Below are 25027 nucleotides of genomic sequence, written 5' to 3' on the forward strand. Positions count from 1 at the left end.
AGCGGTTACCGAGATCTTAAGTTTCAGACGGACAGACATAGATTAGTTCTACTTTGTATTATAGATGATAATTTATCAATTTGTTTGTATTTATTAGATTTTCTACATCTAGATATTTTAATACTTGTTTTTACCAGTTGAATATTTCATTATTGTTTATTATCAGGACATTCTGTATTCAGAATTAGACGAGGGGTTAGTTGAAGATATTGATTGTTATTAGTTCAATTAATGAACAAATGAGAGCTATACCACTCACAAACACAAACAAACTCAAGAATATTTTCTATTTAGGGCGGATGTGTCACTTTTTGTACCAGACATAAAACTTAAATTAACTACAACATAAAAAAAGTTACAGCATTGGGATCCGCTATAGTTTTACATTTTACCTAGATGCCATGCCAAATCCCAGTAAACTCTTTTTAGTCGAGTTTCCTTTTTGTCTACTTTTAGGGCTGATTACAAAAAGTGCATCAACCACCCCTCCACCCCCCTATCTTGTTTTTGTAACCTACAATCTAAGGCTGACTTCAAGAAGATGGAAGTATTAGAATTTGTTAGCAATATGAGTTTGATTGCATTTGAAAAGAAGATATCTGTGATAAACCAATTAATTAATTTATTATATTTTTTCAGACTTAAAAATGAACAAGAGACGTTTCGGAGACTGGGATGGTTATCAAGAGAGGGCCCCAAGGAAAGCTGTTTAGTTGGGGTCGTTTCTCATTGGGGAGGGGAGTAGGGGCAAATATTATTTGTAGTGTTATGGGTACATCTACAAATAAATGACGTATGCAAATTGCAGATATTAAACATAGATATTCAAGAACTTTAAAAAGACATTGATCTGAAATAAAGTAGAAAGTTGAAAAGCTGTTAAATTATTCAGTTAAGGAATATCTTCATAAAGAGCCTTTTAAAAAGTTTAAACACATGGGCTCATTTGTTTTTGTGTGTAGGGGGAGAGGGGGGGGGGTTAAATAAGTACATTTATCAGTGACAGTCGAATTGCTATATGGTTAAACATACCTATATTTTATAAAAGATTCGCTTTTAGATTGCAAAATAATGCGGATTTTAGTAAGAGAAGAAAAAAACGACCCCAATTACCAATCTTTACTGATTAAGGGATTCTTTCGGTGGCGGCGGAAGGGGAAGGGGAGGAGGTGGTAGAGGGGGATTTGATGATGGTAATCAAACAATATAATTTAAATTATAAAAAATGAAGGATAAGTAGGATTTATTTATTAAAACCTAACCTTTGGCCTTGGCGAAACTTATATTTTATTTCAAAATAGTAGTCATTGGAATGGCAGGGGTGTTTATTCTGCACAAGATTTATTTTTTTCCCCGGCTGCAAAATATTTCATTTTCCCCTCAGCCCTATTTTTTCTCCAAGTACTCTTCGAGATTGTTTGATTCAAGGAATATCCTTGGTTTTTTATTCAATAGAATAAGAATTATATTGTATGATTATTGAAGGAGGATTGAACAAAAAGTTCAGACGTGATAATACTGGCCCAGAAATTAGACTTCTCATTCCATCTAAGGTGAATATATAATTTACAAGTCGTGTATGTTCGTTTGTCTGATGGATATGGTCGAAATATTCCAACAGGCTAGATAATGTCACAGTGTGGATAGATATTATTTACAAGATATTGTTTTGTTTAGGTATTATATCGTTAGGTACTTAATTTGGCATTCTTCCACAAGAACCGACAAAAAACCAAATTGAATTTTGTTTGTTTCCAGCCGGTGATCTTAGTGATAGGACATTAGACTATAAATTGAAGTACATGTACATCCCCGATTACGATAAACAAATTGAAATTATCTCTTCTTTGTATTAAAATTAACGGTAGAAAAGTTTGGACGCTGAAAGTTTGTAAAACCAAATTAAAATAATATGTATATTGTTTTTTGAAATTTGGGTACCAGTATAATTTACATGCTTTGTCCCCTCCCTCCTTCATTGTCATATTTCACAATTTGGACATTTCAAAAGTTAGTGAGATATGCCCTCTGCAAGAAACCATTAATATCCGCTGAATTAGAACCGGTTATCAGTCATACTGAATAATCATGTATAGCATAGTATTACTGACAAGTTTTCACAAATATGAAAATAAAATTGGTTTTAGTCTTAAAATTTTTTTAACTTTAATATCCGCGGAAAGCTGTCTATAATACGATGCGTTATAAAACTATTATCAACTGATAATTTTTTAGTGTGCTGGTAGCATTATTGGCAAGGGAGGTGAGACAATCCAGAAGTTGAGGAAGGATTCTGGCTGCTTTGTCAAGGTTCCTGATACTCAGGGACCTGAGAGAGTTCTCATTGTTTCAGGTAGATAGATAGATAGTTAATTATATAACAAGATAGAAAATAAGATATAGATTAAGAATTTGTTCAAGAATTCTGGACACATACCCTGTAACTTACAGGCTGTAAGGGTACTTGATACTTAAGTCATTATTATTCTGGTAGATAGGAAGATTTCTTTTATACATAGCAAAAAACTATCTATCTAGGTAACGTGGAATGGGAACAGCTGCTGAAAGCTGTGGAAATGTGCCTTCCATTCATTTATCTATCTATACTTCTATGTTTCTATCTATCTAGGTAACGTGGAATGGGAACAGCTGCTGAAAGCTGTGGAAATGTGCCTTCCATTCATTTATCTATCTATACTTCTATGTTTCTATCTATCTAGGTAACGTGGAATGGGAACAGCTGCTGAAAGCTGTGGAAATGTGCCTTCCATTCGCCTATGATGACAAGAACAGTAACAGAGATGAAAATGAAAACAAGTAAGAAATCTTTAAAATGTTTGATCAAAACTTAAGATATTATTATATATCAGGCATGCTAAATACAGTGTGTTTTTTTTATGAGAACTTTTTTGAAAGCAATTTTACCTCACTTATAGTTATCAGAATTTAATGATTAATGGCTTATTTTCTTCGTTTTTTTAAGGCAATTAATAGAACAACAAAAAAATATTTCAGTTTTTATTTAAAAAGTACAGTAAAATCTAAAATTCAAAACTAAGGTGTCAACATATAAAAATGGTTTTAGCGCATTTTTCTTATGCTCAAATAATCAACCTTTTGCAAGAATGGCTGCTAAACACTTCAAAGTTGAGATATAGAGCTAAATGTATACAGATACTATTAGGGACATGTACTAGAACATATCAAAGTTTAAAGGTCATACAGGGGTGTATATTCTGCACAAGATTTATTTTTTTGTCCCCTGCTACAAATTTTTTTTTTTTTTTCCCTTAGATTTTTCTTAAAAAGTAGGGGGGGGGGGAATAGAAAAATATTTAAAGAACTCTATATTTTGTTTATTTTATCCCTCCTACCACACATTTTTTTTAGTTTTTTTTAACCAAGGAGGGGGGCGAAATGGAAAAAATATTTTCAGTTTTCTTAATTTTTACATTTTTTTTCCCCTCCAACCACTTATTTTTTATTCCCCCCCTGAGCAGGGGATCCCATGCAGAATATACACCCCTGAGGTCATATCTCAACCAGGGAGGGAGTACTTTTTTAAGAAAAATGCGCTAAAACCATTTTTATATGTTGACACCTAAGTTTTGAAATTTAGATTTTAAATAAAAACTGAAATATTTTTTTGTTGTTCTATTAATTGCCTTAAAAAAAAAACAAAGAAAATAAGCCATTAATCATTAAATTCTGATAACTGTAAGTGGGGAAAAATTGCTTTCAAAAAAGTTCTCATAAAAAAAACACACTGTATAATAATCACATTCGTTTTATTTTTTTAGGTTTATCGCTTTAGATCAGATAAAATAAATGTTTTTAATAAAATATAGGAATTTTACATACCTATCATAATCTGCGATTTCTCGATCTGTGTGGAATGTGGATGTTTTAATTAAGAATTTTTGCCAAGATTATTAGGCTTAACTATTTGGTCCTTACCATTAAATCATCATCTAAAAAAGTTAATTGCAGTATGTTGTAATGGTCAAGTCACTTACCTTAGAGGCATGCTACGAATAATTTTATTTCCCCATTGCTATTTTTTTTACCAGGGACTATGGAATGCTATTCTGACAAACAATTCTAAGTCAAATATTTCCCTTCAACCCTCTTCCCTTATTTCTCCCCCCCCCCCCCACAGTTATGGAATCTTGACCACAAAGATTTTTTTATCCAATCTTAACAAGTGAGGTATTTTTGGAAAGAGGAATATATATAGAAAACGCCTATGTAAATTAGAAAATCCGCAGAAATCATATTTGCAAGTTATTTGCAAAAATCTGCAATGTTAATTTGCAAAATTTATTTCATGCCTTAAATGACAGATTTAGAAAAAATCTTTTTATGGAACGTGTTTATCTATAAGTTTAGAACATAATTAAGGCAAAACAATTTTCTTTAGTGTTACTTTTTTCACCCTATATATGAAAAAAGCAGTTTCTCACATTTGATGATAAAAAAAAGGTATAGGAACAAAAAATATGTTTTTTCTTGATGTAAACACAATAATTGGCATAAAATCTATCATCTTAAATGTAAAAATCAGTCATAGAATCCTTTTTAGGGGAAATATAGTGTAAAAAGTAACTAAGATATTTTTGCAAAGTATGAAAATCTAAAGAAAATAGTTCTTTTTGCTTTTGATATACATATCAGATAATTGTATATAAAATTAGTGATCAAAAACTATAAAACATGTTATAACTTTTTTCAACCCTATCCTTGATTAAAATGCACTTTTAGGTTTACTCATTACCAAACTTGCACATAAAACCTCTTTTTTTAAGTTATTAAACAAAATAAATTCAAATCAACAATTATGCGTTTTTTATAATGCAGTAGACTATTATGTAGGTGGTTTTTTGGCATTTATTTTGTTTAATTACTTCATAATAAGAGTTTTTATGCACTACTTCGGTAATTCTTAAACCTAAAAGTGCAATTTAATCAATGACAGTGTTGAAAAACTTATAACATGTTTCATAGTTTTTGATCACTAATTTTATATACATTTATCTTATATGTATATCAAAATAAAAAATAACTATTTTCTTTAGATTTTCATACTTTGCAAAAATGTCTTAGTTAATTTTTGCACTATATTTCCTATAAAAAGGATTCTATATCTGATTTTTATGTTTAGGATGATAGATTTTATGCTAATTATTGTGTTTACATCAAGAAAAAATATATTTTTTGTTCCTATCCCTTTTTTTATGATAAATTGTGAGAAACTGCTTTTTTCATATATAGGGTGAAAAAAGTAACACTAAAGAAATATTTTTTGCCTTAAGTATGTTCTAAACTTATAGATAAACATATTTCATAAAAGATTTATTTATAAATAAGTCATTTAAGGCAAGAAATTAATTTTGCAAATTAACATTGCAGATTTTTGCAAATAACTTGCAAATATGATTTCTGCGGATTTTCTAATTTACATAGGCGTTTTCTATGTATATTCCTCTTTCCAAAAATACCTCACTTGTCAAGATTGGATAAAAAATCTTTGTGGTCAAGATTTCATAACTGTGCCCCCCCCCCCCCCCCTTATTATGCACTTCCCTTCAGTTTCATCAAAAACAAGTTTTACGCCAACTCCACGCCAACAAAACATTTATTTTTTTGCAATTTAAATTGAATTAATTGGCTGAATCACTGCAATTGCTTTAACCATTCTTTTTACATACTTTTTTTTTTCAGGGAAATTAAATTTTTGGTTCATGCTTCAATCGCTGGGGGCGTTATTGGCAAAGGTGGAGAGAAAATCAAGGAAATCCGAGAGAAGGCGGAATGCAATGTCAAAGTTGCAGCGGATTGTGCCCCAATGTCTACTGAACGCGTCGTACAGGTGACTTTGAAGATATACTGATAGATTGACAAAAAGATGGAAATACAGCCAGACAGACACATAGACAGACAGTTGGAGTTACAGAAAGAAAAGAAGATTTTGGGGATCACATGGAAAGAAAAGGAAGTATTAACTTCGTCGTATTTTCATAGTAGCTTTTCTCAATTTCTAGCCTCTGCGGGGACTATTTCTTAACCCTGCGGGGCATTCAATAACATTTACCTAACCTAACCTAAAATAACCTATCAAAAGGTAATGTGAAATTACGACGAAACCCGCTACTTTAATTTCTTTCCATGATCCGAATTTGCTACAAACAAAAAGTTTAACAAGCTAAAGATGGACATCCGACCATGTTAATTTATATATTTTTTTAAAGTTTATTATGCTACTAGTAGAATACCTACATTGTTTGTATTTAGGTTACTGGAACTATGGACAAACTGATGAATGCTACCGAAATGATCTTTGAAAAGGTGATTCTGTTACACCGTAGTATAGTATTTTTGGTAGCGCAGCTACTCTAACTTTACTTAGAGCATTAACTACCTAAGGATGTTGCTTTCTATCATAACCTACCATAATGTAGGTAATAAACAAACGAGTTGAAATTGCCCCCCCCCCCCTGGTTCTCTTTTTTACATGCACTCTTAGAAACCGCCAAAGACACCATTGCATGGTTTAAATGTAATAATTTTGTAGGTGAGAAGTACAGAAATTCGTGGGGAGGATTGCCCCTATGACCCCATCAACTGGGAGGCTGGTATCGGCACTAACTATATGGGATACGGACCTGACGGTGGACGCTTTGATGGTCCCAGAGGTGGACGTGGTATGCGGGGCGGAGGATTCGGAGATCGTGGCGGCAGAGGCGGCCCAGGCAAGTAGCATAAACAATTCATTCAATCCTTATAAAAAAGTAACAGGATATCTATCTGTTTGTACCGAGGGATCTCTCTAACTGTCAAACCGATATGGTTCTCCTCTACAGTTTAGCTTCACATAAGTTAGTTTCTAGCTATCTTGGGGGAGGGTACCATAACCCTCCCTAGAGAAATCGCCAAAAATAAAAAATAAAAAAAAAACGCCGCCTAGCGGATATGACAGCTAAAACTAAATAAACATTAAACATGCCTAACTAACAGAAAACATTTGATGTACCCCTAAGACTAATGGCACCAAAACAAGGTTGACAACATCCATAAAAGGGAAGCTTTGAAAAGGTTGGACAAACGAACATTAACACTTGAAAAGGTTCAGAACTGAAAAAGCTGAATATAAAAATCTTTATGTCCAGTATTAATTAATATACCGCCATTTAATGCTACACCTAAATAAAGAAGAATTAATAATAATTTGGATGAATTAACTTTAGGCGGGTTCGGCAGATTCAACGACGATTTCGGCGGTGGATTTGGAAGTAGGGGCGGCAGAGGTAGCGCCCGTGGTTTTGGAAGGGGAGCCGATGAAGGTATGTCAATTTCTTGTATGGCTTCGAAACTGTTAAATATCCCATTGATTAGAAACGGTTATGAGCTATTCTGAAAAATCATGTATCGTATCGTATTATACAGAATTTTTATTAAATAACAAAATAAAAATCTTAAAATTGATAGGTATCTGTTTTGTTTTCCCCGGGTCCCTTCTTGCCATCAAAACTGGAATTTTTTTTATTTTACTATGCACGGAAAGCTGCCTATAATACGCTGCGATAAGTATTTATTATACCATCTCGTACTATGATCAAATATCCGCTGATAGGAAAATGATTATTTAGGAAACGTTATTTTCACCTGATATAAATAAATTACTAATTTAACTAGCCGTCCCACTTATCCGTTTTATTGTTTCGATTCAAAATATATTATTTTCTATAAAGCTATGTTAATCTATAAACTATTATTAAGGTTTTGGCGGAAGGGGCAGGGATGGACCACCCCAGAGGGGCTTTGGTGGGCCACGCGGTGGCGGTAGCTTCGGGGGAGGGTATGGGGACGACTCCCAGGGAGGAGGCTATGGTGGAGGATACGGGGGTGGATATGGAGGAGGAGGGGAATATGGAAACGGAGGCGCTGCTGGTTATGATAGGAAAGTTGTAGAATTTATAAAATTAATCACATAACACACTCATTGGTAGCATTCATACCTAAAAATCCACAATTGTTATTTAATAAGAATTTTGTAAGTTAACCTGCAAATTTTAGACGTATAGTATGGAGAAGCAACGCTATAATAAGTATCAAGATTTATTGTAAAATATGAATCACAAAAAGAAATTATAAACGAAATTCAAATGTAAATGGGACTTATAAGAAAAATATGTTTACAACTTTGACTCACAGTTATGGCGGGTACGGGCAAGGTGGCTATGGTGGCGGTAGTGGATGGGATCAAGGTGGCTACGGCGGTGCCCAAGGTGGTGGTTATGGCGGTGGTCAAGGTGGCTATGGCAATGATGGAGGTACGAATAACAATTTACTCTCGGACAAATTCAAAAACCCAAACTATTTTAGAAATAAACTTTTTTAAGAGCATCTTTTTTCATTTATATGACTTTTCCTTCTCTTAAATAGTCACTTTCTTATTTTCACAGTTTTAAAACTCCTAATGATTTATTCCCCTTTATTGGAAAAAATCATTTCAAGATACTTTTTAAAACTAGGTACCTACTTAATTTAAAATTATGACTTAAATAATTAAACCTACTTACTGTATAAATTCCTTGTATTATATAACTATCCTTTTGCTCTGATTATTTAAGAAACTATTTTCAGAATTTAAAAGTGAATTTAAGAACGAACATCAAAAAGACAAAAGTTAGTAAATTGTGTTTTTGTTTTGTTTGTACTATGAACACCTCTTTGATGGATTTGAACTCTTTAGATACGTATATTTACAATTTACATCAAGTAATACTTAAGACACAACTTGGTTCAACAAAGTAAATTTAAAGTTTTCTTTAAATTGTTACCTGAACTATTAACCAAAAGTTGAAAGAGATCTGTCCGTCTGTCGGTCCAAATCTATAACAGAGCTAAATCTTAAGACCGATTAGGCTCTATTTTCTGGGAATACACATAATGGTCTTTTTGGGAGTGGGCCACCCAAAAATAAAGTTTTTGAGGGATACTGAGAGTAAATTCAAGGACAAAAGTTTTTGCCCCGGGTATTTTGTGTTTTTAAGGGGGGGGGGGGGTGTAAATATCTCTATAATATTCACTTTATTTTAATATTAATCAAATTAATATCAAATTAGGTTATGGAGGTAGCTATGGAGGTGATCAAGGCGGGTATGGAGGTGGTGCTGGTGGTTATGGTGGTGGCGGTGCTGCTCAAGGCGGAGCTGTTGAAACTACCCAGGTTAGAACCAAGATTTTAAACAACCAAGTTTTTTAATCAAAACGTCGACACAACCCATTATTAGAAATGTTACTTAAATAAAAGGCTTTAAAAAAAACTATATAATGATAAAAACTGATAGATTTAGAAATACATTTATGATGTAAACAGAAGAGAATGAATCTATTCATTCATCTATTTTTCTTTAAAACTTTCAACTTCTAGACCTAGTTATAATATACAAAACTAGATAGAAAATATTCAACTAAATGTAAAAACAATTGTAGCATAATTTACTAAATTGACTACTAGCATAGAAATTAATCAAAAAAAACGGGTTTTTTTAAACCAACCTACCCAAAACCCACCAAAAAACGGATTTTTTTTTTGGTTAGGGTATGAGTTAAGGTGGACATTTTTTTTTGCGTGTTAAGAACAGTTTGACTTAATAAGAGCATTTGAATAAAAGGTTACACCCAACTTTACGGTAAATACGCGAAAAATTTTTTAAGAGTAAAGCTTTATACAATAAACATTTATTGTTTCTCCAAATCTTTAATCTCTTATCGTTAGATTAGGCATGCTAGGATTTTTATATCGAATTGAAACTTGTCATGATAATTCCTGTAACAGATTCGATAGGTTCTATTCATTACCGATTATGTTAAGACTCAGAATTTTCTTGTAGTGCTTAATACAAGCTTTATATGTCTTATTTTTTAATAGGCATAGGTATTTGTTAATTTCTTCAACCAATTTAAGATTCTTTATTTTGTAGGTTACCATCCCCAATGATGTTGCTGGCGCTATAATGGGTCCTGGAGGCTCCAGGCTCAAGAAAATCAGAATGGATGCACAGGTAAACTTTACTTTACACTTCTGAACAGGGATCTTAAGGGATAAGACAATGGACAATTAAATAATGTACATCCAATTTTTCTTTCAATTTATTTTAAAATAGGGGGGGGGGGATATTTCAGTGCTCAACTAGGATTTTTGAGGGAATAAGCTTTATCAGCTATTTATTGTTTAGGCAAACATCCAGATTGGTGACCCGGAACCTGGATCAAATGACAGAATTATCACCATCTCAGGTATTATTATTAATCTACTTGGCTATAAGTTGAGAAGCGTAGCTATTCTATTACCGACTTTACGTCTTTTCGTTAAGGATGAATATTTATAGTATTATCTAATACTAGCAGGAAGGCCCCTAGAGGCCTCTAAGGACACTTGATGGTAGGGGAAAGGGGAATGGATTAAATCCCTTACTTTCAATTTTAGTTTTATGAATAAAAAATTTGGAGGGAGGGTTCTTATTCAAGAGACGTCATTTTTCTTAAGGGAAGGGGGAATTTCCAAAGCTGTGATGTAAATAAAAATCGAGATCCTTCTCGGTCGGAACACACGCGACGGACAGACAGACAATTATCCTGTTACTATTATAGAAACTCAAATCTATAACAGAACAAATCTATTATCTTAAGATTATCCTTTAATTCTAAAATATTGTTACGCTTTTTTGGACACAATTGGCCCTGTTATACTTATTTAAATAACTAAATTATTGTGGATCATGGAAAAAAACGTAGTAGCGGGTTATGTCGTATTTTCACAGTAGCCTTTCTCCTATTTCTAGTCCTCTCCCCTGCTCTAACCCTGCGGGGCAAACATTAACATTTAACTAACCTAAAATAACATAATAAAAGTTACTGAAACTACGACGAAACCAGCTACTTCGTTTTCTTTCCATGATAATAATTTGTACCTGTATCCTAGGTACTCCGGATGCCATCCAATCCGCGCAGTATCTGCTCCAGAAGTGTGTCAGAGAAAATGCTCCTGGATCTTACTAACAACAAAAAATCCACAAAATGACCAAAAATCGCCGGATGACCCACAAAAAAATCTTCGAAATGAAAAAAAGAACCAACATCCTTTTGTATCTACCTAGCATCTGTGGCATCTAAATCATGGTGATCATGGCGACTTTCTTTGTGTTGTGTCTTGTATATAAAGTACAGGTCTGTTTTTACTCAGACTTTTTTTAGTACACTTTTAACTTATCATTTATAGCCGTTGCATTTTTTGCCCTTGTAAAAAAACATCCTTATCCATAATTGTTTCTTTTTTTGTACAAGAATATAAATCAATAAAATGTCCTTTTCTTTAATGAATATCATATAAAATCTTTTTGAAAACTTAAAACATCTTGGCTTAAATAAAAATTGTCATAATGTACTATTGATATGGAATTTTAATCTTATCTTTTAAAAAATCCCTGTAATTCTTAATGAATATTTTTTGTGTTCATAACATGATTTTTTTTGACACTTTATCTAATTATCCATGTCACTTTTTTCAGAGTTTAAAATAACAAAAAAGCCCTACCTAGGTTTTTAAAAAGTGAAATCAAAATTGGCCCATTAATCATGTTTTGGCTAATTAAAAAATCCCATATGGCCCGAAAACTTGTGGTTCCAGACAACGCGGGTTCGTGGCTCTCGGTTAAACCTCTGGCCCTTAACCAGAATGGCTTGTGACTGTTTTGCCCAATAATGATCTTGATTGGCCGATTCAGCTTGTTATCAGATCAACAAAATGGCAAAATTGTAGTTGGCATGTCCCTATTTCCATTGTTTGCTGCTGAACGCTGGTTAGACTGATTCTAACAAAAAAATTATGGCTGGCCCTTTCAAAAGGTCCCTGAACGCGCATGGAATAAAATATACAACGGGTTGGCCCAATGGTCCTTAATCCCTGCGGGAAATGATCCCTTGGTGCAACAACCTGTCCCTGAATCCCTGCTGGAACGTGTCCCTGGAAAACAGTCGTCCCTGTGTCCCTGATCTAAAAGAAGACCCTGCAATGTAAGTAGATATCTACATAGAGAGGAACATGTTTTCTGAAAGCCTGTAAATCAGAGACGTCCAAGCAATAACTTTGAGGGGGATGAAATGAGGGGTTTCAAAGTTTTGAAGTGGGGGGTAATCCAATGTATGTATTTTTTTAATTTTAAGTTAAATGAGGTGTTTTAAAGTCTACACATCTTTACCCCCACCATTGCTGGAAATATATGATATTGTTGATTAAATGGTTGTCTCATTGATTTTCAGAATGCTTGTTCCTCAAATGTTATGTGCACCTATTTCCCTTTACAATCTATCTCAACTTTTATAAGATCAAATTCAAACACCTTTTTCAAATATAATATATTTTTTTTAGATTCTGTTTGTTAACAAGAAGGAATTTAATTACTTTTTAGTTTAGGAAATTTCCAGTTTAAGCCTTTTATTTCAAATCTATAACATCTGTTGTTACTAGGGACTAAACAGAACACCTGTCTTTCTATCTCTCACAAGAAGTGTAAACAGACAGAATTGAGGGTTTGTGTAGGCTGTTTTAGGTAAACTTATTAACAGCAAGGATGACAAAATCCATAAAAGCAAAGCTTAAGGTAGACAAACGAATATTAACAATTATAGAGTAACAAATCATTTAATATTTAGATGTTAGAACAAAATTCGTTATAGTTTCAGTATTTCAATAATTAGGAAATAATGTTGTTTTTTATTATTTTAGGATTTGATCATGATTGAAGGCAGAGAGAAAATAAGAAGAAAGTAGGATCAAAGTGAAGAAAAAAAGAATAGTTATGTATCGCATTTTATCGCCGAAGGCCCGGTTTAACCAAACTGGTGTTAATTTCATGATTTTTATTTTATTTTTCGTGGAAAATTGTCTGTTTCACGATGCTATACATGATCAGTTTGTATGAGAACCGGTTCTTATCCAGCGGATAGTTATAGATTTTTAAGCAATAAGATATATACATTGATAACATTTGTTGAAAACTTTTATTGTTATTTATTTTCAAATGATAGCAAATTTTAATTTATTTAATTTATGGTGTTCAAGATAGAAAATCTTTTGTTTGAAATAATTTAAAAGACAACTTTTTCATTGAATTTTGTTAACATTAAGCATTTGTAGGTCACATTGTATGATTTGAATTTAGATGATTTACTTTTTATGTTGATATTCTACACCTGTTATTTGCAAATTAAATTTTTCAGTCATAAAAATTCTATTTGAAAATATTTTTTATTATATACAAATAGCTTTTTTACTGTAGCAAAATTTACACTAAAACTTAATAAATAAATGTTATTTAAAATATGTGTTTATTCTATAACTCTCTATTTCAGATTAATTAACTGATATAAAATGGCAATCGCACTAATTCAGGAAAAAAAAACTAGAATACTTATTAATGTTTAGTATCGCTGCTACTTTAAAAAGAGGTTATTTCCTTACGTCTATAGTTAGCTAGCTTAAATGGGTTTTGCGTTGTTACCACATTTAAAAAAAAATTCCTTTGATGGTTCTGAAGAGATTACTTATTTAAATTTTGCGCTCATGGGCTGTGACTCTGCAAAATTTAAAATTGCTGAAAATTTTGATATTTCAGTGGCGTAAAACTTGTTTTGTGCTGTAACTAACGAGAAGAGTTAGGTGGGTTGTAGAGAAATTTTCGCTTAGAGTTGTATGTTAGAATCTTTCTCCCTGACTGCGAACATTAATTTCCTAGTTATTAATAAACAAGGATGCCAAAGCTAACTTTTAAAATTAAAGAATATTACTGAACAGAATTCTGTATTCATTTTATGGACGTAGGCAATTCTGTCGAAAATGCAAGTTAACTTAATTTAGAAAACAATAGAGTCGTTATCAATGTGAAATTAATAATACGATTTGGTCACTTCAAAATGTCTATAATTGACTTCCTGTAGAAAGTTAGAGTAGCCATGATTCCTTAATATACCTTATCGTACAAAGAAATTTAAGACTAAAAATCCTAACATGTTTAAATAAAAGATCTTTTTCTATAATATATAGGAATGTTAGAAAATGCAGTAAAGCTTCGAAATTTTACATGTAAATAGTTCTTTTTGCACAGGGTGCGAGTCGTGGTATTGGCCTAGAATATGCCAGAATTCTTAGGTAGGTACTAAATTCAAGATATTGATCTAGAATTGAAAGATTCTTAATCATAGTATTGATCTAGAATATACTAGAATTCTTAACTAGGTACTTAATTACGTCATAGGTCTAGATTATGCTAGAAGTTTTAGGTAGGTACCTAATCAGTAATTATGGTATTGGTTGAGAAATGCTAGAATTCTTTGGTGGGTACTCAATTACGGTAGAATACTTAGGTAGGTTCTCAATCATGGTATTGCTGTAGAATATACTAGAATTTTCTTAGGTAGGTACAATATACTGGTATTGGTCTATAAAATGTTAGAAATCATAGTAAGGTATCATATACTGGTATTGTTCTAAAATATTCTAGAATTCTTAGGTAGGTACTTAATTTAAGACATTGATCTAGGATATTTTAGAATTCTTAGGTAAGTACTTTACAATGGTATTGGTCTAAAATACAGTACTAGAATTCTCAGGTAGGTATCTAATTCTGGCATTGTTCTAGAATATACTAGAATTCTTAGATAGGTATCTAATTTTGGTATTGTTCTAGAATATTTAACACTTCTTGGGTAGGTAATTAATCCTTGTATTGGTCTAGAATATACTTGAATTCGCATTATTAAAAAAGTCTGAACATTTATGCTGTTGGGTTGTATCTCATTGCCATTCATAAAAAAAATATATTTTAGTTCCCGAGGTGTTCAAGTAATTGGTACTTGCAGAGACCCAACAAGGGCTGATAATCTTAAATCCTTGCCCAATACTCAGGTTTAAATTGTTTTTGAGTTGACTAAAGTACTTACATGTATGTAGGTTTTAGCTCCAATATTAGATGAGTCTCGACATCAATGGGGAGTCAAGGAATGTTTGTTGTTTATGGAATAAGATATCTAACCGAGGCTTACCTGCTTTTTTCAACCCTGGTCTGATTATGGCAGGTTTCCTGATTTAATCCACAACAAAATAGATTTAACATGAAGTTAAACTATTGAGCAGAAATATAACAGAATCACAAAATTAATATAATGACCATGTTCTATTGAGCTCTCTAGGTATAGGATGTAACAGGATAACCAACAACTGAATTAATTTAAGAAAAAAAAAGATTTTTGGTTTTTACTAGTACATACCCTAAAAATCAGCTGAAATTCGAATATTCGAATTATTTCATTTTCCGTTATTTGCAGTGAATTATGTACTATCCCTTTCATCACAAATTCGCTTTCGCGCATTTATTAATGAATCAAGACTTCCCTTCATTAATTTTTAGTAGCGAAGCTACTCTATAACTTGAAATGTCCGTATGTCCGTCTGTCCGTATGTCCGTCTTAGTTAGGGGGAAACGTGATTTTCTCGGCTCCTTTAAAAGATAAAAGGCTGAAATTTTTTGACAACATTCCTATTATCAAGGAGCACAATTAACTATAAAACATCAATGGCGATAGGACCGCTTTTTAGCAGGTTTTAGGCTATTTTTGTATATTTTACATTTTTCTCCATATCTTTGGTGTTTATGGTCCGATTTCCAAAATTTTTTCAGTTATAGAATCAAAATTAAATTTCCTGTCGTTTCAAGAAAACAACTATGACGGTCAGACTGCCTTTAAGCAGGTTTTAGGCTATTTTTGTATTTTTCACATTTTTCTCCATACCTTTGGTGTTTATTGCCCAATTTCCAAAGTTTTTCAGTTATATATATCAAAATTAAAGGGATAGTTTCACGAAGTGCATTTAAAAATAAATAGTGAACTGTAAGTTTTTTCTATTTCAAATAACGTTGTAGTGCATAATATAAAGTTATTGATTAAAATTAAAAGATTTGACCAGGGATTTTCCTTTAAAAATGAGTTTTTATTTTCAACTTCGTTGCATGTTATATATGGCAAAAACTTTTTTGTCATAAATACAACTTTAGATAGCATTTACTAGTTGATAGAACTTCAAACTTTTTATACAACAAAATACACATAACAACAAAGAATGACCAATAAAATATTTAGTATAGTACTTAGAGTAGTGATCTTTTTATATGTCTTAGTAGAATATATTAGGCATTGGATAGATATGATTGCGTTAAAGAATTTTAACATTGACCTGACCGAACTTTTTTTTATTTGACAATATCTCAAAAAGTTAGTGATTTGCAACATAAATTACATGAGAAAGGTCTTTTTATATATATATATATATGTTGTATGGTTAGTTGGTATTTCCGCGTGAGATTATGTGTATATTGTAAGTAAACCGGACGTTTTTTTTTTTTTTTAAAGAATCTATAGAAAACCTCTCCTATTATGAACCGGACGTTATTTTTTATGTTTTTTAAGTAACTTGTCCCAAGGGGAACCCCTGTTCAATTTTTTTATAACTCTTGTGAAATTTGTGGAAAAAGATTCTCTGATATTGGTGTTTTGGCTATACATATTTGGAAAAAAATAGACCATTCTCATGTGATTTATGTGGCAAATCACTTTAACTTTTTTAGATATTGTCAGATAAAAAAAGTTTGGTCTGGTCAATGTTAAAAATTCTTTAACATATAATCATATCTATCCAATGCCTAATATATTCTACTAAGACATATATAAGTTCACTACTCTAAGCACCTTAACTCTTTAAATACACTTCGTAGAACTATCCCTTTCCTTTCGTTTCAAGAACACATCAATGGCGGTAAAACTGCCTTTTTGCAGGTTTTTGGCTATTTTTATATTTTTCACATTTTTCTTCATATCTTTGGTGTTTATGGTCCGTTTTTTTTTAATTTTTTGTAGTTAAAAATATCAAAATTAAATTTCCCGTTGTTCTGAGCATCCAGTAAGTAATTTACTTTGACCGTCAGTCTGTTAGTCATAGTACTGAAATATAAATAAATATTAAGAAATTAAAAACAAATGATGAAAAGGTTTCGTGATTTTTTCCTAATATACATGCTTTTGTTAACTAATATCTCAATTCTTATTTAATTGTTTATGCTTCGCTACTTATGGATGTTGTCATCCTTGTTACTTTTCTGTTTAAGGTGTTTAAATGTGACGTTACAAAAGAAGATGATATTGTCAATTTATCTCAAATTGTTGAAAAACATTTTAATAAATTAGGAAAAAATCTCAATTAGGTACCTGTACAAAACGAATTTAAATTTTTTAAAGCGCAGCTTTTCCATGATTAGGGTCTAACCGTACGTCCGATACGGATAACTTTCTTCGTTAATTTAGGCATGTTAGAATTGTCCTATCGATTCCAGTTTGCATGGTGATTCCTGTAGTAGTTAGGTACGATTTAGAAAGCGTAGCAGCTCTATAATCATTACCAGAATGTCCGTACGTCCATTTTAAATATGTTGTTTTTTTTTACTTTTCAACAACAAAATTTTAAGTGATCTAATTATTCGATTGATCTGATTTTTGTATATTGATTCCTGGGACAATAAAATACAATATTATAAGCGAAGCAATTCTATAACAAGTCCTAAAAAGTAAGAATGTCCATAACCATTATATTGTATCAGCAGTTTTTCAACAAATTTACTTACAATTTTGCATCGACTCCTATACATTTATATTCTGATTTTTTAGTTCTGACACTATACAAGTTTTAATGTCCGTTTGTCTTACCGTTTCTGTGCTTCGTTTTATGGATGTTGTCATCCTTGTTTACTTTTAAATTTTTCGACAAAATTATACTGTTTATGAAAAAACAGACAAACACTAAAAGAATTCTGTTAAATTTGAGAAGAAACATTCAATTCATAAAAATATCAACGTTAAGTTTACACGAACATTGCATGATTCAAATCGAATAAAATATGTACACAACAGTAGTATATTTAAACTTAAATCACTAAAAAATGAGATTAAAAAAAAACATAGATTTGGTTGTTAATAGCAGCGCTATCTTACATCCTTCGGGTAGAGGCGAAACTAGACTTAAAGGAATTGTAATAAATTGATGAATTGATGTTACATAAATAAAATTTTATAACCACGTTATCTTATACGTTTGGTCAAAAAACATTGGGGATTTTTATTGAATTTAATTTGGTTGGTTCCAAAACAGTAACTTAAACCTATAACAAAATCTTAACAAAGGGTTATTTGGTTTATCATAATTGTGGGTGGATTTATATTTCTCATATCCTTATACTAAAGTAACAGGATGTTTGTGTGTTAGGATCTCGCTAACCGCTGAACCGATCGGGTTCTCCTTTACAGGGTAGCTTTTCATAGGTCCCGGGAAGGTTTATAACTATTTTCTTGGGGAGTAGGACACCCCCAAACCACCCAAAAAATAAAAATACCCACCCTCAAAAAAAATTTAAATTTTTTAAAACTAAAATTATAAATGATGGGGGCACCCAAAAAAATCTAAAATGAGAAATTGTGTTATTAAATTCGACTCCCCCCTCCTGAAGTGCCCCTAGAGGCCTCTAGGGGGCGTAGCCACTAGTAATATATAATGATTGATTCATATAATATTATATATTTATTACTAAAAATATTAGATGTTGATTTTAATGGTTTAATGAGCACTTTAGCTACAAATTCTGCTGGACCTTTGGTTGTAGCTAAACATTTATCTCCTCTTCTTCAGAAAGGTTTGCTATTTGGATCTTGTGTAAAATCAGACATAATATGTTATATATCCTATTATTTAAAGAAGTAAGCTTTTTTGTCTGTAGCAAAGGATCTCACTAACCGCTTAACCGATATGGTTCTCCTTTACAGTAAAGCTTCTTATAGTTCCAAGGAAGGTTTATAACTATTTGGGGACGGGTATCACCCAAGAGAAATCGCACCCAGAAAAAATTCTCCCCCGCCCCCCTACCATTTTTTAAACTTTTTCTTTATAAAACTTAAATTGAAAATAGTGGGCGTGTCGAGTGCATTTATAAGGTCCTCTAGAGGCTTCCAGGGGCTTAACCGCTAGTAGTTAAAATAGGGTCCCAAAAAGACACAACTTATGACTAGCTGGGCTTTAGGTCAAATTTCGTGCAATCAATGAGTTTGCTGTTTCTTGGGAGTTACTTAACGCAATACCCCGGGTGTTTGGGCAGAAAGATGGACGTTGTCATATTTACAACCGACAGAAGTGCAATTTTATTTGGTTACAAATTTGATAGTGTATTAATTTGCCGAATTATTTCTACATTATACATAATCTAACTTTGGTATTTATAGTTTTAATTATTTTGTGCTGACTGACAAAAATACATCTATACTTGTCATAAATACATCCTGAGCTTGATCTTTAAATCGTTTTTATGCCGCGCTGAATCGGGGCGATTCAGAGGTGAACCGTAGGCGCGCTGGTGGTAAGCCACAGCGCACCTGATTTTTAAAAGATTTTCGGTGCGGTGTTGTTAAATCGCTTGCGCACTCACTAAAATATCGATCCGCGCCAGTACAACTTTATTACTTAAGCAGTGTCAGTAAGGTATTTTATATAAAATACCGTGTCAGTATAGTATTTTATATAAAACATTAATATATAATTTTTTTAAAAAATAACTATAAAAATGTTTTCACGATAGTTTTGCAATAAAATATTAAAGTAATTAAAAAAAAATATTTATTTATTAAATAAATCACCCCGATTTAAACCGCCAATGCCACTCGGTGAGTGGCATTGGCGCGCCGGGCCCGCGCCACTGCCCGATTCAAATCACCCATGCAAATTCGATTTAAAGATTGATATTAATAATTTGATGGTGCGCCAAATGAATCGCCCCGGTTTAAATCACCTATAAACGATTTAAAGATCGAGCTCTGTAGTGTACAATTTATTCTAAATGTATGTTATTGTAAGAACGTCCTTTTAGTTTGTGAAGTATAAATATTTTTTTTGTTTTAGGAAATGGATTAATTGGTTCAGATAAATTCAAGGGAAATAACAAGAAGTGCCATGCTGGTATTTTAGGTAATTTTTTTTAATTACAAATTATTAATTAAATTATTGGTTGAAAAGTTTGAAATTGATAGTTTGAACCAACCAATCAAGATTTAATGTAAGTAACCTAAGTTTTTAAGCCAACGATCGACAGAACAAGACTCTATTCAAATAATAGTAGGGATTTTAAGGGATGAGACATTGGAGGATAGATTAGTGTACAATTGTAATCAACAAAATCACCCATTCTATTCATTAAATTTATTTAATGGGGGACTGCTAGTTTGAACCAACAAATTAAGATTACATAAAAGTACCCAAAGTTTTTAAGCCAACGTTTAAGATAATTTGTTTATATAACTTTGGGTACTATAAAATAGTGTAATTTAAAGTGTAAAGTCTCCTCCCTTTCTGTAAAATATAAATATGAAATTTAACCAAATACACAAAACGTTTGGGTGAGGCTAACATTATTTAAGAAATTGGATGTTGTTTATTTCAGGGAAGCTCTCTAATTTATGAAATCATATATTGTTTAGTAAATATGACAGCAAAAGTTGGTTCAATTTCTGATAATGGATTAGGCGGCTGGTATTCTTATAGGTAAAAAAATACGTTATAAAGAAAAAACAAGGATGACAACACACATAAAAGTGAAGCTCAGCAAATCTAATGGACAAACGAACACTGACAAACTTAGAGTGACTGCACTTTTGATATTAAAGATACAAGCAATAATTTCAAATTATATGTCATAAAATAGCTTAAATACAGGATGAACGGTATACATGGATTTTAAAGTCAAAGGAATCTTCACAAAAATTAGCTTGAAATAATCCAATTCTATTAATAGCTAAGTTTATCATATTTTCGCTTACGACGGATGGACTGTCGTTGACAATAATTTAAAGTGAGTAGCTTAAACAATACTGTATATTTTTATACCTAATTGTGTTAATACAAATATTTTTGTTTGTTAAGAATGTCTAAAGCTGCTTTAAATATGGCTACTAAAAATCTATCTATTGAACTTGGTAGAGGAAAAAACAGGTAAAAAATATTTGTAAACAATAGCTGATGAATTAAATTACACTCCCAATTATGATCAACCAAAAATATCCTGCTGTATATTAAAGGGGGGAGGCGGTTGTTACACTTTTTGAAACCAAAACTAAAAGTCAAAGGAACTCAACTAAAACTAAGAGTTACAGCAATGAAATTTGGTATGGCAGTTGCTTTAAAGAGTTACAATGTGGAACTGTGAAGAAACGGCGGCGGAACCTCCGCTATCGCCGATTTTTTTTTATGGCGGCTAACGGCGGTAGCGGCGGTTTCACCAATTTTTTTTCACAGTTCCACATTTTACCTCTTTAAAGCGACTATCATTCCAAATTTCATTGCTGTAATTCTTTTGGTAAGTTGAATTCCTTTATTTGTGAAAAAATCTATCCCAATCAAGTTCCCAGGTATTCAAGCTAACAAATGAGAGTTACTTTTGTAAAAAACTTTTTGGGACCAGCTCAATTTACATTCAAGTGTCCCATCCTTTCACTTAAAAGAACAGCCACCTCCAATTATTTTATGATATTTTAGAATAATTTGCCTGGCGCTACATCCCGGAACTACAGATACTGATCTGTCCAGGCCTTATCATAAGGTTTGTTAGTTGGAATTTAAAAACAAGAATAATAAAAAGGCGCAACTTAACAAATCTTTTTATTCAGACGAACAAACAACAACAATAATCAGACGTAAATAACATCTGAATTAATACGAAAGAAATATTCGTGATTTAATCCTTTTGGAGGGGTTTGTCTTAGAAATAATGACGAAATTTGAGTCATGTTGAAGGAAACGAAGTTGCGGGTTTCGTCGTATTTTCCAAGTAGCTTTTGTAAGGTTACTACTTTAGGTTAGGTGATTGACCCGCAGAGGCTAGAAACAGGAGAATAGTTACTGTGAAAATATGACGAAACCGTTTCCTTCACATGCATCCGAAATTTTATCTGCCTCTTATTATTTAGATTTATTTGTTCATATCTCATTCCTGGCCAATAATATAGTTACTTTGTACTTCTTTGAGGAATTTTTAAAAAAAAATCTATGTCCAATAGACGTAAAATTGCTCTATATTTTGTATTAAAATAACCCTTTTTAGAATGTTCCAGCTGATAAACTGTTTTCAGCCAATTTTGCCGTCAGGTATATTTTCTAAAGTTTATGTAGTAGCGCAACTATGCTTTCTTTGAAAGGTTCGATTCCCGGCCAAACACCGCCTCATATAGAAAGAAGTTTTGATTGCTTCTGCTGCCACGTCAAGTGCAAGACAGAAATAGTTAAGGGGAATGCCTTGGCCAAAAACGACCGTATAATTATACACATCATTAAGAAATATTTGGTTCAGAAATACGCAAATTGATGTGTCCCGTCCTCTAAAGGCTTTTTAACTATTTGAGATAAAGCAACTTTTATCATTTTAGTAAGCTGTTGGAGATAATAGATGGCGCAACAATTGATGATACTGGCAGATATATCGCTTGGGATGGAACAGATATTCCTTTCTAAACTTATTAACTACCAAACCCAGAATATAGCAAAGAACACCACTTGTTATGATTAAGTAAAGACTAAAAAGGAGCTTAATGTAGAATGGAGGGAGATATGGTGTTGAGGAACATTTTTGAAACAATTAAGAATTATTAAACTTTAAATATTGCTTTCCAGAAACTGGAATTAAAAATCAATGCAAAAATAAATATCTTACAACATTTTTGATTTTTCACAAAAAAAACTTCAAAACAATATTAGAAATTTAACTCAAAAAGATACATTTTATTTAAATAAGCATTGTTATATGACGCCTCTTTGATGTTTTAAATTGTTCTAAATAATTTAAATACGAAATCTCGTTAATAATCAACCCTCCCTTTATAAATTTATTATGTAGATGTTAATATAAAGATACTTATATTAAGTTTATTCTATAATATTTTCTATAAAATGTTTTATATTGTAACTTACCCAAAATAAAAAAAAAACATAAGATTTATATTAAACTAAATATTTCAGAAAATGTTTTAAAATGAAGAATGTCTTTTAAAGGTGATTTAAATTAAAGTGAATAGAATCAAAGAAGCTTTTATTATTATCTAACTATCTACCTAAAGGTAAATTATAATTTATCTTAAGTACACAAGGATAACGATATCCATAAATAGCGAAGCTTAAAATGAAAACTATATTGAATTAAGATAAGTTAAACGGACGGACGGACAGCATGAGTTGTATAATGTCGTATTGTTAGTTTTGAATAGGAATCTTTACATCTATCATTAATAGCAGCCGAGAAATATATATTCTAAATATTTTTCATCTCATTGTAATTGACAGGGAAAGCAAGCTTAAAGATGTATGACATTCAAAGTTAATGGCAACCGAGAAAATCATGTTTTCCTCAAATCTCTTTTGTGGACTGATGATAAAATGTATGGATTTATGAAATTTTTTAGATCTCTGCTACCGAAACAATAAATCCTTTTTTTAGAAGCAACAGGATGTCTGTTTCAGGGGCGTCCAAGCTTTTTTTTTAGGGTGGGGGATAATTCGTTTTTGGAAGGGTAAAATGGCGCGCGAAGCGCCGCAAATTTTTTTTACCCCCACCAAAAATTTTTATTCCTGGGGTAATTTTTGTTTACCCCCCCCCCAAAAAAAAATAAAATTTACCCCCGGGGTTAAAATTTTTTTTTTTTTGGGGGGGGGGGGTAATTTGAATTTTATTAAATATTTAGTATTAAAAATGCGCGCGCAAAAATTTTTCTTGATAAAAATTTTTTATTTGGGGGGGGGGGGTATTTACCCCAAAAAAATTGTTTAGGGGGGGGGTAAATACCCCCTCCTAAATGGTTGGGGGTGCCTACGGCACCCCCAGGGTAGGGGTATATTTTAAATGAGTGGGATAAAATGAAAAAAAATTGGGGGTGCCTACGGCTCTCCCAAATTCGTTTGGGGCGGGGTAATCCCTACTTTACCCCTCCCCCCCCGCTCCCTTGGACGTCTATGGTCTGTTTGTCTGTATATCTTATGATATCTATAACCGCTGGACTGATATAATCCTTATTTTCACCGAAGATTCTTTTAGTTCCAGGGAAGGTTTATTACTGTTTTGGGGGAGGGTAGAGAAATTTGCCCGAAAGAAAGGAAAGGTACCTATCTAGTTTCATAGATAATTTTTTAAGTATCTCTTAAACACTTTAAATTTTGTTAATACTAGCTAAAACAGAAAAGGCTACTAAACTTTTTATTCACATAAATTGTCATTTACTGTAGAAATGTTTAAAAGCTTTTCTATTAAAAGTTGATTTTATTTTTCTGCAAATCAAGAACAAAAACTTTCATAATCTGACCAAAGTAAAACTGCAATAATCAGAACAACATCCATGCTTTGAAAAATTTATATTACATTTTTTAGTAAATATTTTAGCAAAAGTTTAGGGTATCAAATCAGTAGTGAAGCTATTCCATTAGTCATAACTTAAATTTGTCGACTCTTCATATCCCGTATAACACTTATATTAGTCATAACTTGAATTTATCGGCTCGTAATATCCCGTATAACACACTTTTACCAACAGTTTTTAGTTTTAAGATTGCTTTTATTAGGATATCTTGATTTATTTTAATTTTTTTTTACAATTTTTCATAATGTTTAAGGGTTTTATATCAATCTAACAACATAAGAATTTTAACAGACAGATTTGAAAACTTAAAGAGTAGACTCGCAGTTAAAAATGCATAAAATGTTACACAATAGTCCAAATATCGTGTCAATTATTCCAAATATAACCTTGCCAATGTATTTATACAATATTACCATTTTTTAAATGCCTTAAATTTTAGCAAATTTATTTTAATTCTATTCATTCCTGTATTAATATAACC

General features: G+C 31.9%; 4 protein-coding genes across 9 annotated transcripts in view; all 4 read left to right on the top strand.

Annotated features, from left to right (window-relative positions):
* Positions 1-640, top strand: part of LOC145304633 (uncharacterized) — a 177741-nt gene extending 177101 nt beyond the window's left edge. The window contains exon 20 of the mRNA XM_080146563.1: positions 163-640. Within this exon, the coding sequence (XP_080002689.1) occupies positions 163-223 (61 nt within the window). The 3' untranslated portion in view covers positions 224-640. The remainder of the gene's footprint in view (positions 1-162) is intronic.
* Positions 611-13417, top strand: HnRNP-K (Heterogeneous nuclear ribonucleoprotein K). Of its 5 annotated transcripts, none has more exons than XR_013874150.1 (18): positions 611-697; positions 1129-1193; positions 1486-1553; positions 2236-2353; positions 2721-2817; positions 5722-5869; positions 6292-6345; positions 6572-6749; positions 7245-7340; positions 7777-7955; positions 8210-8330; positions 8644-8685; positions 9126-9229; positions 9987-10067; positions 10242-10302; positions 10988-12078; positions 12533-12614; positions 12791-13417. XR_013874150.1 is itself a non-coding variant. In XM_080146570.1 (16 exons), the coding sequence occupies exons 1-16, from the start codon at positions 648-650 to the stop codon at positions 11062-11064; spliced, it is 1539 nt and encodes a 512-aa protein (XP_080002696.1). In that variant the 5' UTR covers positions 611-647; the 3' UTR covers positions 11065-12285. The 5 variants fall into 5 exon arrangements, 1 of the variants encoding a protein (XP_080002696.1); XR_013874151.1 differs by having other exon boundaries at positions 10988-11232; XR_013874152.1 differs by lacking the exon at positions 8644-8685.
* LOC145304639 (C-signal-like) lies at positions 13415-23162 on the top strand. The gene is made up of 12 exons (XM_080146571.1): positions 13415-13453; positions 14166-14212; positions 14890-14968; positions 17223-17298; positions 18070-18133; positions 18703-18797; positions 20054-20119; positions 20629-20692; positions 21071-21139; positions 21683-21746; positions 22248-22291; positions 22570-23162. The coding sequence occupies exons 1-12, from the start codon at positions 13436-13438 to the stop codon at positions 22652-22654; spliced, it is 771 nt and encodes a 256-aa protein (XP_080002697.1). The 5' UTR covers positions 13415-13435; the 3' UTR covers positions 22655-23162.
* LOC145304637 (ero1-like protein) overlaps positions 23163-25027 on the top strand; it is a 56655-nt gene continuing 54790 nt past the window's right edge. For both annotated transcript variants that reach the window (XR_013874149.1, XM_080146569.1), the window contains exon 1: positions 23163-23256. The gene's annotated coding sequence lies outside the window, so the exon portion shown is untranslated. The remainder of the gene's footprint in view (positions 23257-25027) is intronic.

This window comes from Acartia tonsa, chromosome 13 (genome assembly GCF_053477335.1).
Source record: "Acartia tonsa isolate MP-2025a chromosome 13, ASM5347733v1, whole genome shotgun sequence".
NCBI lineage: Eukaryota > Metazoa > Arthropoda > Copepoda > Calanoida > Acartiidae > Acartia > Acartia tonsa.

What these genes read in the sequence shown, in the direction of transcription:
- HnRNP-K (XM_080146570.1), top strand. Translation starts at nt 648, where the DNA reads ATGAACAAGAGACGTTTCGGAGACTGGGATGGTTATCAAGAGAGGGCC. An exon ending in TAGAGGGGGATTTGATGATG is followed by an intron (nt 1,194 to 1,485) that starts GTAATCAAACAA and finishes TGATTATTGAAG; the next exon opens with GAGGATTGAACAAAAAGTTC. An exon ending in CTACTGAACGCGTCGTACAG is followed by an intron (nt 5,870 to 6,291) that starts GTGACTTTGAAG and finishes GTTTGTATTTAG; the next exon opens with GTTACTGGAACTATGGACAA.
- LOC145304639 (XM_080146571.1), top strand. An exon ending in GAATATGCCAGAATTCTTAG is followed by an intron (nt 14,213 to 14,889) that starts GTAGGTACTAAA and finishes AATATATTTTAG; the next exon opens with TTCCCGAGGTGTTCAAGTAA. An exon ending in TGAAAAACATTTTAATAAAT is followed by an intron (nt 17,299 to 18,069) that starts TAGGAAAAAATC and finishes TAAAAAAAAACA; the next exon opens with TAGATTTGGTTGTTAATAGC.